The sequence below is a fragment of the Chionomys nivalis genome, chromosome 13 (genome assembly GCF_950005125.1).
Source record: "Chionomys nivalis chromosome 13, mChiNiv1.1, whole genome shotgun sequence".
Classification (NCBI taxonomy): Eukaryota; Metazoa; Chordata; class Mammalia; order Rodentia; family Cricetidae; genus Chionomys; species Chionomys nivalis.
Genome location: NC_080098.1, coordinates 66,582,710 through 66,601,199, shown reverse-complemented (window position 1 = coordinate 66,601,199; position 18,490 = coordinate 66,582,710). Strand labels below are relative to the sequence as shown.

The window sequence follows — 18,490 nt, the reverse complement described above, 5'->3', positions numbered from 1 at the left end:
AACTCATAGAAATCCACCTGTCTCTCGGCCTCCAGAGTGCTGGGATTAAAGGCATGCACTACCATAACTGGTAGAGGTTTACATTTTTCATTGCTTGAGATTACATTTTAAAAATGAGTGTTTTATGATTTATGAAAACTTTAGGCAACACATACTGTGGCTTCCACAGGCTGCTTTGGCCATCGATGTGTTTCGATGGCTCATAGGAGCCAGAGTACAAAGCTGGGCACCTGGGACTGAGACTCTGGCTGCCAAGTCTGTCAGTGGATGTGCTGGGAGCTCCACAGGGTGAGCTGTTACCAATCAGCACATGTACCATGTCCCACAGCACAGTTCACATTCTCTCAGGCTCAAAGCACAAGGACGTGTTTCCCCAGGTTAGAGACGACCCAAAAGTGCCAGCTCCCAGCTCTAGTGGCTTAGTATATTCAACCTCCTCGGCTCTGCCATACCTTCTTCCCAAGCTAGAGATCCTATGGAAGAATGCTGTCAGAGTCCAAAGGCCGACTCATCTAGGCCAGAGGCTGCCAAACCTTGAGACACCATCCCAGCCAGTCCTCACCGTGCAGAAGACAAGCAGCCGGGTCCGCCCCAGACCACATTACCTTCTTTGACGACAGCAGCAGAGTCTGGACCGGCTCATAGTCCTGGAAGAGCTGGGTCTCCTCGACAATGTGCACCTCTTTCCCAAGGATGACAGCTTTATGTAGAGCTCCCCGGTCTGCAAGGTCGAAACCCAGGTCAGCAAGGAGAGAAACGCTTGTTTTAAGGGTCAACTTACTGCAACCTAGAATCACCTGGAAAAAGCCTCAGCAGAGGAACTGCCTAGATCAGGCTGGCCTGTAGCTTTGTCTATGGAGGGCTGTCTTGATTGTTGACTAACATGGGGAGACCTCACCCACTGTGTCGGCACTGCCCCCACAACAGGTAGTCCTGGACTATGTAAGTCAGGGAAGCTAGCATAGGGCAACCCAGCAAGCAGGCAGCATGGGTGCATTCATTTTTGGGCTCTTGACTGTAAGTGCAATGTGACTCGCTGCTGAAGTTCCCAGCTGACTTCCCGAAATGACGGACTATAACCAAACACACCCCCTTCCTTTAAGTTGCTTTCGGTCAGAGCGAAAGGAGAGGAGACGCCAACCTTCCGCAGGCTCAAGTCATTCCCTCACCAAGGCTTTGCTTTAGAAGTGGAGAGCAGCACTCGGCAAAATAAATAATCAGGAGCTCAAGTTACAAGAACTCCTGTTTTCCCACAAAGCATCACCCCCGCCCCAGGGTGGATGTGACCGACCTTCACCAGTAAGGTCACATCCTGACACCTGAGTGGCATTCGCTGTAAGATGGCTGCTGTTGCACTCCACTTGGCAAGAATGGGCCCAGACAGGCAAGGTGAAAGCAAAATGCTCAAGTCATCTGGGCAGTGGGCCCTGGGGCGCTGCCAGCTGCTCAGTTCCAACTCTTCACCCCCATCCCTGAAGACTTGTCTGGAGTTGTGCTGCCTCCTAAGGCTAATCAGGGCAGAATGGAACCTGGCTCCTCCTAGACGGGCGGGGCAGGGTCTCCCACTACCAATGAGGAAATACCAGGCCAATCCCTGGTTTCATGACAACGGGGACTACTTTGTCCCACAGGCCAGGACTTGCATATGTAACAAGTGCCCCAGGTGCCTGCTGATAGTCACAGAAACTCAGAATCCCAGGTGCAGGGATGTCTCAGAAATCCCTTCACGCTGTCCCAAACCTCTCGGGTGCCTGGAGATACCAGATCTGCCCACAAATGACCTGTGAATTTCCCAGTCTTATCAAGGAACCCACCTGTGCTGATAAACATGACATCGTAGAAGGTCCCATCCAAGGCCTGGGTCCTGTCTACCACTATCTGGGTGTAGTTTACATCTGTTTTTATTAGCTTGGGTCTGTTGTCTATCGGGGTCACCGAGTCGTCCATCAGAGGGTGGTCTTTTACAAACTGCAGTGTTTTGTCTGGGAGATTCAGAGAGCTGGTGTAGTTGGCTGCCCGAGCCTCACTGTCGATGCACTGTGGGAAAAAGCAGGGTGATAACACGCCCTCTTAGCTCCAACTGAGCACAGAAGAGAGGCCACATCAGTAGCCCTGGAGGGCCACAGTCACACTTCTCCAAAGAGGAACAGGGCTGAGGTGACCTCCCAGGGACAGGAGCAATGGTTTTAAGGCACAGCCTTAAAATAATTGTCTTAATTGTCTTAGATCAGCAGAGGAATTAGGTGTCAATGAAAACACTCAGCAAACCTCTCCAATTAAAAACACTCGTTTCATAGCTTCCCTGTGAGAAGAGAGCATGCTAAATATTGTTTAACATGCACACACGCACACAGGGAGAGAGAGAGAGGGAGGAAGGGGAACCAAATTCTAAGTAGCACAAAAGGAAAAAGGGCTGGGATTTTTTTTTCTTTGTCCCGGCTCCTTAGACATGTTTCAGTGAACACTGCACCCCCACCAGATTAACCGGGGGGGCCACCCACAGAGAAGCTGGTCCTGGGAAGAGCTTCAAGAGCCAGATAGGGCACTATCTAAAAGCCACCACCACACACCCATTCACGACGTGGCGACAATGAGCAGGCAACCCTAGAATTTCCTTTGCTTTAAATTTACTATATTTAGGAGGCCAGAACGTGACACCTGTTGTCTAACGGACAGGCTGCTTCAGGAGACAGCCTAGGCTCTGCTGACAAGCGAGGTTTCTTTATAGAAATTGGGAAATCGAGTGAGCCTGCCATTGGGCAATGTCAGTTTCTCAAAAGAACCCAGGCCAGTGGTACTCTCTCATTTGGGCAGCATGTGGTGAGCCCTGTTCACGTGGAAGAGATCAGAAAAGAACAAGCCTCACTCTTCACCCCCAGGCCCAGCAGCACTCGGCCCAATGCAGAGACTCCTGTTGCCATGCAACCGGCTGCAAGGAAGCTCCGGAATCTGCAGTCTCATGCTTGGGGCCGGAGACCCAAGGGGAAGATAAGCCCTCCCTGGAGCCGGGGACCCTGCTTACCGCTCCAGGCCGGGGAGTGGGCACCGGGCCATTGTAGCGTACCCACTTGGTGTGAGATTGCTCCACCGTGGCACTCTGCATGTATTTTCCACGGGAGAAGACTGCCTCCACCGTGGCCAGCGAATAGGCACAAACTGCTGACAGACCCACATTGTTCCTGTGACGGGGAAACCATGAGTGTCAGGAGGGTAGCGGGTCATCAGGACAGGCAGGCCCCAACTTCCAAGGGAACTAACTTACAACTGTGGGGTGAAGACTGCATAGATCACAGGCTCCTTGAGGCCTGGGGCCCGCAGCACGAAGACATCTTGCAGTACATTGAAGACCAGGCCACTGTCTGGCCTGGAGCAGATCAGCCTGGCCTTTAGGAAGGAGGTCCACTTCTTCTGCAAAGTCCGAAGGCCGCCCTGGTCTCCCTGGAATGCCAGAGACAGTGCATGGTAGGGGCAGCACAGACGGCCAGCCACACAAACAGCCAGCTCATATGTCCCCACCCACCAGGCTAGCCCAAGTCTGCTGCAGACGTAAGTGCAGTGCTACTGCCACGTGGGCTGGGACATGTTCAATGACAACCAAAACAACCACATGTCACCCCAAGTGTCACAGAAGTGCTACTGGACTTGGCTCCCGCAGCTTTCTGAGCTGTGACCCACAAAGGAGCATGTAAGAGCTAGGCAAGTGATGGGTGGCCTCCTGCCCATCACAGACCCCAACCCCGCAGACCATGGGTGGGGGTGGACATGTGAGCGCACCACTGAGAGACCCTTTCACATCCCCTCTGCCTGTCTGATTCTAGACAAAGTTCTAGATGTTTTTCATTTTCAGTGAGCCAATGACTGAGAGGCAGTTACGAACTGCAGACGACTCAGGGCTGGAGAAAACCACTTGCTCCCTTCCTGGCCTTGTCTCCTGTAATTTCAATTACCCGTGATTAGTCACACACATGGAAAGGATTAATGCTTTCTTCTCCCCCTTCAATTTTTTTTCCTTTCATGTATATGCACGTGTGGTGTGCCTCCATATGGATTCATGTGTGGGTGCATTTGGAGGCCTGAGGTTGATAACAGAAATCTTCCACCTCATTCTTTGAGACAAGGCCTCTCAATCAAACTCAGAGCTTGTTGATGAGGAGTCCCTCTAGCAGACTAGCTCCAGGCTGGCATTACAGGGTCCACCTGCAACCCATTTACATGGATTCTGGAGATCAGAACTCTGGTCCTTTTGCCTTTGTGGCAAGAATTTTAATAACTACCCCATCTTCCTAATCCTCCTTGGAGTCTTAAGAGAGAAAGCATGCATACAGCTCTGCCACTTTAATCACCGGTCATTGTTCCGTCTCCCACTGAGTCTCGATTCCCAGAGACAGGAATCTCGGAATGGCAGCACCTGTCCGGGACTATGGGTGGGAACTGGGCCTGGGGAGAGGGCGAAGCACTCACCTTGCACACCCTGGCGACTCGCGGGATCATCAACTTGAAAACGAACTCGTACTCCACAGACACCTCCGTGAAGAAGAAGTAGACCTTCTCATCGTCACCCTCTGCACCATCCGGGCTTTTCTGGATCACATCCGCAAAGACGAAGCTAGGCTCTGCAGAGCAGTATCACAGGATCAGTCCTGAACACAAAGCCACCTTGCCACCTCTCTACCTGCTCCCCACGATGTCCCAGGCTGGCCAGTGCAGCCTTAGGGGCTGGAGGCGCCCCTTCTAGGATATCTATAGGGTGCACATGTCACACTAGTAAACTCCAGACCTGGATATTGCCCGCCTCCCTCCTCCGCTTCAGCGTGGTGCACGGAGGGTGCTACAGAGGAAGCTGGAGGGGGGCGCCTCCTACTGAGCTGGGCTGCAGAGCCAGCAAGCATCTGCTGACTTAAACAAGGGCCAGATCAGCCAGTGTCAGCAGCCACGGGAGGGATACCAAGACTCGGAGTCCTGGGGACGTCCTACTCCAAGGAGGAACTGGCTGTCTCCTACATATTCAGATCTCAGGGTCTCACTCCGGATCAAGGAGCCGGCTTCAAAAAGACCATGATCTCACTGGCCAGCATCCCCAAGAAAAGATCCACAAGTAGCCACCCCTATCATCTACACCCTAAAGTCAGACAGCAGACATGCTTGTCTCTCAGTACTATAACATCTAAATACACCTGGTCTGACCCCAGAGGCTCCCCCTTTCACATCACACTGGAAAGTGACTACACCCTGAACTCTATGTCTGCTTTCTTCCCACCAGAGCTTCATTAAAGATTCCCAAATTGATTTTGGGGTGGGGGTGGAGGGTGGGGGGGGTGGAGGGGTGGAGGGTAGGGGTGCGACAGAAGCAGATTTAGAACAATGTTGATAGCAGAGAGATAGACAGCTACGCCTGTGTGGATCCTGAGCAGTCCAAAGAGTTTCTACTGCCTAGGATCCAACATGAGCCACAGTCCCCATGGTGTGGGGACAGGCAGAGGGAAAATGAAATGGCACACCCGTGAGGCTAGCAGCACATACTTCTTACCATTGAGCCACGGGATGGCATACTCTGTCCTCAGGGGACTATGGGAAGAGTTTCGAGAGATGATGGGTTCGCTGCCCAAGAAATTATATGATGTCCCAGAGTAGAGTTCTCCCCCTGCAGTGGCAAAAAGGAGGTAGAGAGGGGAAACCAATCAGTCCTTCTGTCTGTGGTGGAGGCTGGGGACGACTGTTTAACATAAGATCTCGACATTAGCCCAGGCTGGCCTATAAGCAAGCCTCATACTCCCACTCCACCAGGTATCATACCTCACCAGGCTACCATGATCTATTTATACCCTCATTAATTCCTCGGAGAAAGGGGGCCTCCCTGACTCCTGTGATGCCTCTCTGCTTCCTACATCAACATTTTTTTCTTTTACCAGAACAATCAGAGTCGTCAAATTTAATTAAGTTTTTCTAGGTTAAAGGGTAATAGGATAGCTAATCACCAATGAGAATTCCCACAGCTGAAACGGACACTCCTCAGTGTTCGACACCTGGGAAAGCCATCCTAAGTAGGAAGCACTTTAATTCCAAAGAGATGCTGAGGCACCCACACTGCCAGGCAGCATGGGCCAGCCTCCCCTACTTAAAACACACTCCAAACACGACTGCGCGCCACCTCACACATTTTATAATACAGTATTGAACGTCTCACAAAGTTCCCTGGCTATTGTACACTGATGGTGAAGATTGAAGCTAGCTGTCAGATCCCAGGGGAACTGTCCCATACGACAACACGTACCCACCCGCCTCTGACGTGTGAGACCACAGCAGGAGGCACCGCGTCCCCAGGAGCATCTAGGTGGTGTGCACATGACTGACAGAAGCATGGGATACTACAGTGGGACCTGAATGATGAGCTCCAAAGCTCTTATTGAGGGGCCTGTGCAGTGGGACACTCACCTTCTGTGAAAGGAGCTAGGGTCAGAGTGAAACCAAGGGAGACAGGACTGGGGGGGAAGAGCTGAGTGTCCCAGGTGGGCCATCATAAACTCAGAGAGCGCAGGAGCCCCAAAGGCAGGACTCACCAACCATGACTGACGTGTAGCTGTGGGCAGGGTCGAAAGGGCATCTTCCTTTGCCGTCTTCATTTTTCCCCAGAAACTTGAAGGACGTCAAGTTCTACAGTGGAAGAAAAAGAAAACATCTGACCTTCCACCATGAAGACCAAAAGTGGGGAGCAAATGCACCCTGACCATGTGGGTCCAGCACTGGGAGCAGTGACGCCTGAAATACATCTCAAGCATATGACAGAACCTGGGCCGGATCAGAGTCTCAGCTTGTTCAACCACACTACTAAATGGGCAACACAAACCAGACAAAAACCATGGAATCCTCACCTCTGTTCATTCACTACCAGCAACACCTGGATCTATTCTGATTATTGAAGGCAAAGCCAAGTTCGCTACAACAACATAGGCCACACCATGCTCTAAGCTGCCCCATCATATCCTATAAAACAACGGTTTCCAGGCTGCTCCTTGCCCCAGGAGATTACATTTACAAGGATGGACCTGCACACCACAGCATCCACCCAAAACAAACTGATAAGCAACTTATTCCTGGGAGGAAGTTGAGAGTGTCAGAGCACACATCTGCACTAAGAATGCCTGGGAAGGCAGATCCCAGGAGAAGGTGTAACTTCCTCATCTGGCCCAGGAAGCAATGGGCATCTAACACTGTGATGGTTGGCCCTCCACACCAAACTATCACCTGGTATGTACTGGAACCGGTCTCTCTGGCTTTGCTCTCAAACACTTGACTGCAGCAGCTCCTTCCCAGCGCTGGTCTCATGTGAAGTCAACACAGACTGAGCCCAGTTCTCAAACCTCAGCCTCTTTAAGCTGTATTTATACTATAGCCATACATATGGCATACACTTATAGTTATCGTATGCTGTGTGATATGCATTACTAGTAAAGATTCAAATAAAAGCAGGGAGTGGGTGGACACACCTTTAATCCCAGCACTTGGGAGGCAGAGGCAAGTGGATCCCTTGAGTTGGAGGTCAGCCTGGTCTACAAAGAAAGTTCCAGGGTAGCCAGGGCTACATAGAGAAAGCCTGTCTCAAACAAATAAACAAAAGACAGGAATAGAAGAACCTGTGTTTGCCTCTGCCAGATCACCAAGGCAGGTGGGATTATACACCAAACTGACGTTACTAAAAGCATGAACACTTGAGAATTTGCTATGGAATAAATTCTGGCTGGAGGAAAGACACAGCAGAGGCCATGGAGGAATACTGCTTGCTCCTGGTGACTTGCTCAGTCTGCTTTCTCATACACCACAATGGTCTGGGCCTCCCATATCAACCACTAATAAGAAAATACTCTCGAGGCTTGCCTACAGGGCCAACCTGAGGGAGGCATCTTCTCAACCTTGGTTCCTTCTTCTCAGATAACTCTTAATTTCTGACAAGTTGGCAAACATAAAACAAGAAACAGGACACATACAAGGAAAAAAACAGATACATCCAAACATTAATACAAAATGAATCAGAATGTTCTCATACAGGGAAAACGTGACAAACTGGGGGAAATGCCCACAAGTGATGATAAGGTATTTCCACTTCTGAATATACAAGAGGCTCACAGACTGATTACAGAAGAGAACAGCGGATGAAAAATAGAAGAGACATGAGCCACCTCACAGGGCAACCTGCCAGCACTTCAGGAGTGTTAGGAAACTCACAGGGGGCAGGTACTGTACACCTAACAGACTGGAGAGGTTGAGGAGCAGTGCTGTCCACCAGTCAGGAGCTACCAGCCCTGCCAGAAACAGTTGGCTGGAAGCCACAGGCCAGCAAGCACACACGGCCTCACAGGTAAGAATGGCTGCAATGACCAATGGTCCAGTAAAAGCAATAAAGGTCACCAGTCAGGTTAGGAAGTATGAGCTGGAGTGACAGCATGGCTCAGTTGATAATACACATCTGTCATCAAACCTCACAGGGATGCCTGGAGGCTACTGGGCTATGCCCGCTCTGAGCTGTTGCACAGGGGAGAAAGACGGAGGGGACTAACAACCACTGTTCTTTCTTAGCTACAATAATGAATTCAGTTGTGCAAGAAAATGTCCCCAATTTTTGTTTATTTTGTTTTGTTTCTTCCAAGTCAGGGTTTCTCTGTGTAGCCCTGGCTGTCCTGGAACTCTGTATAGTCCAGGTTGGCTTCAAACTCAGAGATTCTCCTGCCTCTGCCTCCCTAGTGCTGGGATTAAAGGCGTGCACCAGTACCATCTGACCAGATGTCCCCATTCTTTTTTTTTGGTTTTTCGAGACAGGGTTTCTCTGTGGTTTTGGAGCCTGTCCTGGAACTAGCTCTGTAGACCAGGGTGGTCTCGAACTCACAGAGATCCGCCTGCCTCTGCCTCCCAAGTGCTGGGATTAAAGGCGTGCGCCACCACCGCCCAGCCCAGATGTCCCCATTCTTAAGAGATTCTTGCAAAGGCCTATGGGAACCACGGGTCACACTTTATCAAGTGTACACACGCTCACACAATTACAAATATGAACAGCTACACACATGCAAAAAATGACACATGGCACAATGTGGTCCAGGCGCACAAAAAGCCACAGGGGTGGGCTCTGCTGGAGGTTGGAGCTTTTCTCTTTTTCTTTTTTAAATTAGAATTTCCTAGTCTAGTTTTAAAGCAAGCATTCTATCCCCTTACCCCATACCCAGGCATTGCTTTGGAGTGTAAACAATGGTTCTGACACTTCCAACTAGACCAATGAGGGTTTAGTCGGGGGTGCCAGGTGAGGACGCCTCTACCACACCACCCTCTTCTCGTCCTCCTTTCTGTCCGCTTTCCTTGTTTTCTACTTAAGACGTCTATCTTTGAGGACCAAGGGCCGTTACATCCCAGAACACCCACCACATGCACATACACCATACATACAGAACGAACACACACACACACACACACACACACACACACACACACACGGTGCCGATCTTTTTCGCATCAGAGAATACAGTCAGTCGGGTAAACCTGTGCAATGGCTCTCTCCCCTAGACAGCTATACAGTATTCTGTTTCTTATTTCTCTCTTGATTTTTTTTCCCTTTGGAGAGAATCTTTTGAGCTTTATCTTATAACCCAGGCTGACCTCATACTCAGGAGTCTCCCAAAAGCGCTGGAGATTTCTGGTTTGCCTCACCACCCCTAGCTGCCTAAGTGAATGTCTAATGAGTCTGTGTTTTGTCTGTGTTATATGTCTGACTCTGTGTGTGTGTGTGTGTGTTCTGTATGTATGGTGGATATGCATATGGTCTATGCTTATATAAGTGTGGTGCTGGGGATCAAAAGCCAACATCTCTTGCATGCTAGCATGCCTAGCCTCTAGCTGAACTATAACTGGGAACAGGTTTTGAATTTCAGCTAATTGAGGGTTTAGGTGAATGAAGCTTTTCATTTTGGATTCTTCCCCCATCTGTGGTTCCAGTCATCTGCAGCCAACTGCAGCAGAGCAATGAACTAAGTCTCCTGCCTCCTTGCCTTGCCCTGTCCTGCCAGGGTGGTCACTCCCCCATGTTCAGCAGACCCTCATGGTATGTGCTACCGTTCCTCAAATGCCGAGCCTCACGGTCATCAGAACACAGACCAAGGTTTAGTAAGAGCCAAGGTTTTGTCACCCAGTGGAGATTTTTGGAGCTATGCCCAGCAAAGAGAGATAAGCCATATAGTATGTTTCATTCATATTTGTTATGGTTTATTTGTAAAATGTCTCCCACGGGCTCATGGGTTTGTTTCCAGGTGGCACTATGGTGGGGGAGGTTGTAGAAATGACACCTACCAGAGGAAGTCAGTTTCTGGAAGGGGGCACCCCTATTTCTTATCCCTGTCTGGCTTCTGTTTTTCTGAGATGCTGTCTATTCCCTTAAAGTGTGAGCCAAGGTAAGGCCTTCCTCCCTTAAGTTGTTTTTTTGTCGAATATTTGGTCATGGCAAGGGCAAAGGTGAGGGATTTGTAATATACACTGTATTTGTAAACTCCCATAGGCTGCTTGAGCGCACAGAGCAGCTGTCTCTGGAAGCAGGGCTGCACCTCCCCCTTGCAGACCCAAGTAGGCTTTTCGCAAAGGGTCTCCAAAACCTCTTGTCTGGGGATGGGCTGTCCCTCAACCTGGTGACAGAGGAGAGAGAACAGCAAAGAACTCAAGAGTAAGAGCACTATGAAGAACACCCAAGAACACTGAGCCCTTGAAAGCAGCTAGAAGGCGAATCGTTTGCAGAAGAGGTTACTATTATTTATCTATGACATAACAGTGCCTACAGTGGGGGCGGGCAGAAGTGACTGCCAGCTCCCTCGGTTTGTAAGCTCCTTATCTGATGGCATAGTCTCTCTGCTGCTATTTGTTCTTTTATTTAGAAGCCTCGCCCAAGCGAACCTTTGCTGTGACCAGGGCTCTGTCGATTGGGAGCTCCAAAAGGCTGCCTTAATGAGACCTCCTTGATTTCTGAGGGGCATTTTAAACACCCAATTTGATGTTTTGGTATCTATCTATCTATCTATCTCTTGGTAATTATTTTTTATGCTGTCTTGCCATGTACTTAATAAATTCATTTATCCCACACCGCAAGTATGGCTACTGTAGATTATCCTGTGGGGCACACAGACTCTGGTCAGGAGGAACAGGGCTGAGGGCTGCTTGCTGTAGGAAGTCTGACTGTGTGTTCTTGGTCCATATGGCTTGCAGAGAGAATGGGAGAGTGTGCCTCTCCTTTCATCACTGGCCAGGCTGGTGTGTGAGCACATGATAAGAGGGATGTGTTGGAGCCTTACCAGGTGGTCACAGGTAGGTTGGAACGCATTGGTCCCACACACATAGAGGGAGGTGGTGCTGAGTGGCTGCAACACCCGGATGTAGTTGAGGCATTCTGTCTGCAAGGGAAACACACACACAATCAACAAACAGGCAGACACCAAAGAACCTGCATGTCCCCATGGTGAAGGCCAGTCACCCACTGCCCTGCCCTCTTCTCTACTCAGGCTGTTCTGTCTGTGCCCATAGAGGGGGCACACTGCACAGTGAGTCAGGCTCTTCAATGCAAATTTTATCTCTGTAGTCCACAGGCACTTCAAGTGCCAGGCATGACTTTAGCTCTGTCCCTAATAAAATGCTCAGTCAGTATCTGTTGACCAAACAAAGCCAAGATCAAACAAGAGCTGACCTCAAATTGTACCGGGGTGCCCACAACAGATGGGAATGTATTTACCCTTGCTAAGCACACCATTCATTTTGGTGCCCATATCACCGAAGCAGACACTGTACAGACTCCTTCTGCTTTTTTGGGGACCCCACCCTACACTGCCGCCAGTACAGAACTAGAAATAGTGACTAGTAGAAGTCAGAAAAAAAGGCTAAACCCGAGGGTACAGCCAGCTGCGCATCCCTGAGGGCCCGGTGGGAAAACAAAGATGACGGTTTGCAACCCATGTGCTATTTTAGCAGAACAGCGCTCAGATTATATGGGCTATAGCCTGAAATTATGTCAAAGTGGGAAAGTTGTTCTTTCTTTTTTACAATAACCGGTTTCGAATGGACGGGGAATCATTCAGAGGAGGGCTCCCTACCAAGTTCATTGTGAGTCCCCACGTGTAGCAGTACAAGGCAGCTCACTCAGCTACATGAACCGCCTGCACGACAGCGAGCCCATCATAATGCCTGCCCGCCTTAGTTCCTGAGTTAACACCACAGTTAGAGACCAGTATGGCAGTGTAAGTGTTCAGTTCACAATTAACCAAGGAAGTTTAATTAAAAAAAAAAAAAAAAAAAAAAGGAGGGGGCTGGAGAGATGGCTCAGAGGTTAAGAGCATTGCCTGCTCTTCCAGGGGTCCTGAGTTCAATTCCCAGCAACCACATGGTGGCTCACAACCATCTGTAATAGAGTCTGGTGCCCTCTTCTAGCCTGCAGGTATACATACAGACAGAATATTGTATACATAATAAATAAATAAAGATTAAAAAAAAGTGGGTTTTTTCTTTTAATCTTTGTTTTGAAATTAGTCCACAACTGATAAACTCTGCCATCACTCAGCCATCATGACCACCATCAGGGACAACCTGGCTCTTGTGGTCTAAGAACATCTGAAGCATCTGCAGGGCACCAGGGTGGGCACAGGTGGGTACCCAGAGCGCCTGAGAAAAGGGATCCAAGGCCCAGTCTCCCTCAACGGGCACCACACTGATGTATAAAAACAAAAAACCCCAAACCCCAAAACTAAACAAACAAAACAGCCAACCAAACCCCTGTATCTTCTCAGACCTCAGTGAGTGCAGGGGAACCCAGAAACATGGGGGTGGGAAGGGGTAGCCAATTTACATCAGGTATTAGTGGGCAGGTACTCACAAGGCCAGGCCATTTGAAAAAGCCTCTCCAGTCCCTGCCCCGAGAGCACTAATCCTGACTTGGGGTTGGGGCGCGGGCAGAGGGGGCAGATGTGTTGAGACAACAGGACTGAGCCCAGCAGAATCACATGCTACCCGGCGGGCATGTAGAGAGAAGCCCTGGTCCTTGAAAGGACACAAATCCTAAGAAATGTGCACGCGGGTTCTTTGTGACCCACAGTTACCTGCTTTGATTTCCCCTTCTCTGCACACTTTGCTTTTTTGTCTTCAGAGACCTTCCAATACACCTGTGAGGGAGAAATGCATGAGAGCCGGGTTCACTGCAGCCTCCCCTGAGAAGAAACTGCTGGGACAAAACAGACACCAACAGAAAGCGCACAACACAACTCAGCACAGAAGTTCACAGCCAGAATAACGTCAGGACAAGGATCAGGCAGATGCTGAGGCCAGCTGGAGTCATCCCCAGGGCTTCCTGATGCTCTGTGACCATCATCCCTAAACTAGCAGGATAACACAGCCTTCAGACTTGCTCCAGAGGAACAGCGGAGTAGTGATGCTTAAGGACATGAATTTGATGCCTAGAATCCATGTGAAAAGGCCAGGTGCGGCAATGTACACTGGTATCCCAGGTGTGGGGTCAGACACTGGTAGTCCCAGTGTGGAGCCCTACACAGTTAATCCCAACTCTGGGAAGGCAGAGACAGGAGTGTCCCTGTGGCTTGCTGGCTGCCAGTCTACTTGACAAGCTCCAGACCAGTCGCGGGACCATGTCTCAACATAACAAAATTTGAAAAGTGGACGGCACCTGAGGAAAGACACCTAAGGATGTCCTATGACTCACCGCGACACACTCAGAACAAAACAGTAACCAATTCAATTACACCCCAAAGCAGGATTTCATTTGTTCTTTTGTGTTTTGTTTTGGAGATAGGGTTTCTCTGTATAACAGCCCTGACTGTCCTGGAACTTGCTTTGTAGACCAGGCTGGCCTCAAACTCACAGAGATACTTCTGCCTCCCAAGTGCTGGGATTAAAGGTGTGCACCACCTACTGTCTGGCTTCTTCTTCTTCTTTTTTTAGCTTATTTTTTATTTGCCTTGGTGTTTTGCCTGCATGTGTGTCTATGTGAGGGTGGCAGACCATGGAGTTATGGACAGTTGTTAGCTGGGTGCTGGGAATTAAGCCTGGGTCCTCTGGAAGAGCAGCGAGTGCTCTTACTGACTGAGTCATCTCTCCAGCACACACACACACACACACACACACACACACACACACACACACCGGTTCTTTTTTTTTAACCCTAAACATGCTTATTACATTTTAATTACATGTAGGTATAGCTGTGCATGTGCCACAGCACATATGTGGAGGTCAGAGGACTGCTTGTGTGACTTGGTTCTCTCTACCACACATGTCCAGGGGGTTGAACTCAAGTCACCAGGCTTGGCAGCATGTGCCTTACCTGCTGAGCCATCCCTTCGGCCCCTTCTCAACCTGACTTTTTCCTCTGACAGTTTTATACATGTATATAATGAATTTCAGTCATTTTCAGCCTCCGTTACTCTCTCATCCTTTTAAGGGTGACCATGTATATACAACAAAATCAGACACAGAAACAGCCTAGATTTTTCTTGGGTGATCTTGCTGGTGGGGTCCTGAGTCAGATCTGTATAGAGGTATGGGCAGAAGGGAGCCCCTGGCGCAGGCGGGGAGGGCACTGGACCTACCTCATGTCGCTTCTCAGAGACGTCCAGCGCGTTCAGTGCAAAGACAGCTTCCCGGGCTCCCACGTACAGAGTATCTTTGTCCTCACTCATCAGCAAGGCCGAGTAGTTAAAGATGCCTGGCTCATGAAACTGCACCAGGCCTACCTCTGTGGGCAGCAGAGGAAGGAAGGAAAACAAAAGTCAAGGAATCACTGCTTGGCCTGCACGCACCCTGGTCTCACCCCTTGGGGTCAGCAGCAACTTGGTCACATAGCCAACTGTGTCACACTGCTACACCATGGAGTAATCCTCAGGACCCCAGATAACCTCAATGCATCCCCCAAATGTGAGAGGGGCTGGCCCATGGCTGGAGCCCCAAGCCTGGATACATCCCTAGGGTATACTCCTGACCTCCCTCTCTGTCCCCTAGTCCTGCTGAGTTCCAAACCCCTCATACCGGGGGCGTCCAGCACACCACACACCAGATACTTGGTCTACCCTCTACCTCTTTAGCGTGTCTTTAACCATCCACTTTGAATTTAGAAAAAAACGTAATGGTTCAGGATTTTTCCCACTCAGGAAACTTACTTGAAACCCTCAACAACAAAAATTCAGAACTAGTGCTGAGGACATAGCTCAATGGTAGAGCATTTGCCTAATGTGTGCAGGACCCATATTCTTTCCCCACCACCCCCTCAAAAAAAGTCAAGACGGGTGGACACATGTCTCTCCTCAACAATTTCCTGCCATGCCCATAACTTCCAGAGACAAGGGACATTCTTTTTGCTCCTGCAGCAGTTTTAGGAACACGGTAACACAGGAAGGACACAAGCAGTCCTGGTTTTCTTAGGGGCTCACTGCGTGGCCCAGGTTGGCCTGGAACTCACGATCCTCCTGCTTCTACCTCCTGAGTGTGGGGCTCTCAGTATGTACTGTGTTACTTAGCTTGACATTATGAGCTGGCATTAACTTGCCTATCAGTAAGTATTCCCACATGTCCAGGTAGTTTCAGAGTTGAGCATTCTTTTTTTTTTTTTTAAGGGGGGCGCGTGTCGAGACAGGGTTTCTCTGTGTAGCCTTTGGAACCTGTCCTGGAACTCGCTCTGCAGACCAGGCTGGCCCTGAACTCACTGAAATCTGACTGCTTCTGCCTCCTGAGTGCTGGGATTAAAGGCGTGCGCCATCACTGCCCGGAAAGCTGGGCATTCTTATTGCACTTTGCTTCCCGGCCCTCTGATACCTCCCTGGAATGCTGTGCAGCCTGTGTGCCCCATCCTGGAAGTCTGACCTGAAGATCTCTGAGGCTTAGCTAATCTCAGCAGTGCAGCTCAGGTGCTTCTAGTCAGCAGGCATTAAACTGTGAGCGCCTGAGGTCACACGCGCACTCTGACTAACGCTTGGCACCTGCTGCGGGGCCTGAAGCAGCCAGCAGGGCCTCCTGCTCGCACGGCATCCTTCAGACATCCCAGTGACTTAAGCCCGCTCTGACCGACTCCACCAAGCATCCAAAGCATGCATCTCCATGCCCTCCAGAGCCACTAGCCTTCACAGCTTTAGAACTCACCTCCATGCTCCCAGGTGATCCGAGGCACAGGCGCATATGCCACCACTGTCCCCAACACTACCATCAGGGCCAGGAATAGCCCCCTAATGGGGGCACACATCCTCATGGGTGGGGGCCACCGAGTCCTTCAGCAGTGGATACACAGAGATGGCAGCAGGGACTTCTCAGAGCCCCAGGGCTGGGGCCAGCAGCACAGACTGGAGTCCATGAGTGGTAAGATTCCTGAGTCCCCACATGCCAGGTTAGCGGTGGCCACCGTCACCACCTCATGCCAAAGGTTACTGGTGTTCCCTTCCAACCTGCAAAAGAAGGAAAGAAAGGCTACAGGTCACAGCAGCTCCAGCGGGTTCTCGGCCACCCCCCTCCCCATCCCTTCCCACTGCCTATCCTCTCTGAATCTGTCTGCTGAGGAACATGAGGGCATTCAGGATCTGTGGTGCCGCCAGACAGGCAGACCTTGCAGAGATACAAGGCTAAACACACCAAGACGGACCTACCAAGGTGGGTTGTGATCTGAGATAAGCAGGTAGAGGGAAAGGCAGTCGTGTGGTGATAAGCCACAAATGAAAGGAACAAGTCGGGTTTCAGTTCCCTGGGAGGCTCACTTCCCAATTTCTGACATGCTAACCCAGAAAAATTATCAGACATCACAAGTCTTCGGTGTCCAGGTGCATGCCTGAGAACACATGCAAGAGTGTACATGTGTGGGCAGATACACAAAGTGCATGTAGCCGTAAATACAAACATACGTGCCCACATACATACAGTATGTGAGCACACATACTAACCTTTATACCTATGAAAACATGCCCTCAGGGCCTCATTTTGCAGGAGTAGCTGGCTTCCACAGAGGACACACAGCCAGTCCAGGAGGCTAATGGAGCTCTTCCTGCCTCACCGGGAAGAAGTTAATTACCATGGAAACAGCAGCAATTAACTCTGATTTGTCCAAACAAGGAACAGAAAAACAGGCTTTGGCGTTTGGTGGAATTGTGGCCATGAGGCTCTTGAGCCTGACCCTGTCCTCACCTACCCCAGCCAGACCTGAGGCCCAGCACACATCAGGACCCCAGTCTCTGAGTCTCTGAGTCCCTGCCCACCAGAGCCCAACACACCAAACTGTGTCATACCGGCTGTCCTGCTACACAGGTAGGCCGCACCTTTGAGTATGGCCAGCAGGAGATGACAGGGCACAACAGTTCCCAGATGTGGACCCAAGGCTGGCATAGCATCTACCTACCTGCCAGGCCTCCCCTGCCTCCCACAGAGGGTAGGGCCAGCTGCTCCTACATCTCTATCCAGCCCTCTGTCCTGTCCTCAAGTGCAGCCCGGAGAGGCTGTCTGGCCTCCATCCCAACACATTTTAAGTGTCCTCAAGCCAGAATAGCTTGAACCCCTCCTTCCTCCAAGGAGTGGAATATTCTAGGCCACCGCAGCTGATCTTTTCCTCAAGTGACTGGTTGCTATAGATCAAAAGCAATTATAGGAGACACACAAAAGAATCCAGTTATAGGGTGTGGTGTCACAGAACAGGGGTCGGCCCAGACTTAGCCCTACCCTACAGATTCACAGCAGCTCAGCACCAAGAGGGTGAGTCCTATCTTCATCCAACCAGAGGAGCAGAAAGCCAAGAACTGAGGCAGCGGCTGGGAAACACAATTATGAAATCTGGGTTCTGCTGAGCAAGTCCACAGTGCACCCTGCCTAGCAAGAGCCCATTCTCCCGCAAGAATGAGGAATGGAGATATGAGTTGCTGGGGTACAAGTCATGGGCATTCTAAAGCAGGGCCAGTTCCCTCCAATGCTGAGCGCCCACACTACTGATGAAAGGGCAGAAAGCCAGGACAGCCATGCACCCTGATCTTGAACACCCTCTGGGTCCAGAGCTGCTGCAGTATAAGGGTCTAAGCCCAGAAGGTCCTGTGCTTTGCAGAAACTGGAGATGGCCAGGGCAAGGGAGCTGTGACAGGCAGGAGGTCCTCTGATCTGTGTGCACACAGTTCCAGCTGTGAGGGTCCCTGGTGACATCCTGTGAGGTTGAACAGCAGCGAGGGTCATGAAGGTAGGGGTCACATGCCACTCTACTGCCTGCCTCCCTTCAAGGTCTGGGTGTGTATTTCCATTGTTAGAATGTTTGCCTATCATGTGCAAACTCCTGAGTTCAAGCCCCAGCACTTCATAAACCCAGGCATGGTGATGCAGCAGCAGGTGGAGGCAGAAGAAAGGAAAGTTCAGGACCATCCTTAGCTACATAGCTTGAGGCCAGCCTGTGCTACATAAGACCTGGACCATGGAGATGACGGCCACCCAACCTGTAAGCCTGTCTTGGGTGCACCTC

The 18,490-nt window shown here is 50.4% G+C and overlaps 1 protein-coding gene across 12 annotated transcripts in view; it reads right to left on the bottom strand.

The window, feature by feature from the left end:
* Sema4d (semaphorin 4D) overlaps positions 1–18,490 on the bottom strand; it is a 101,607-nt gene that overhangs the window by 22,016 nt on the left and 61,101 nt on the right. For all 12 annotated transcript variants that reach the window (XR_009058180.1, XR_009058179.1, XM_057787110.1 and 9 more), the window contains 11 exons: positions 16,153–16,451; positions 14,610–14,755; positions 13,107–13,169; positions 11,316–11,414; positions 6,558–6,651; positions 5,528–5,641; positions 4,462–4,613; positions 3,263–3,438; positions 3,023–3,179; positions 1,815–2,037; positions 606–721 (listed from right to left, as the gene is read on the bottom strand). Coding sequence is in view for 10 of the 12 variants with exons in the window: in XM_057787110.1 (XP_057643093.1) it covers positions 606–721; positions 1,815–2,037; positions 3,023–3,179; positions 3,263–3,438; positions 4,462–4,613; positions 5,528–5,641; positions 6,558–6,651; positions 11,316–11,414; positions 13,107–13,169; positions 14,610–14,755; positions 16,153–16,258 (1,446 nt within the window). In the remaining 2 variants the exon portion in view is untranslated. The remainder of the gene's footprint in view (positions 1–605; positions 722–1,814; positions 2,038–3,022; positions 3,180–3,262; positions 3,439–4,461; positions 4,614–5,527; positions 5,642–6,557; positions 6,652–11,315; positions 11,415–13,106; positions 13,170–14,609; positions 14,756–16,152; positions 16,452–18,490) is intronic.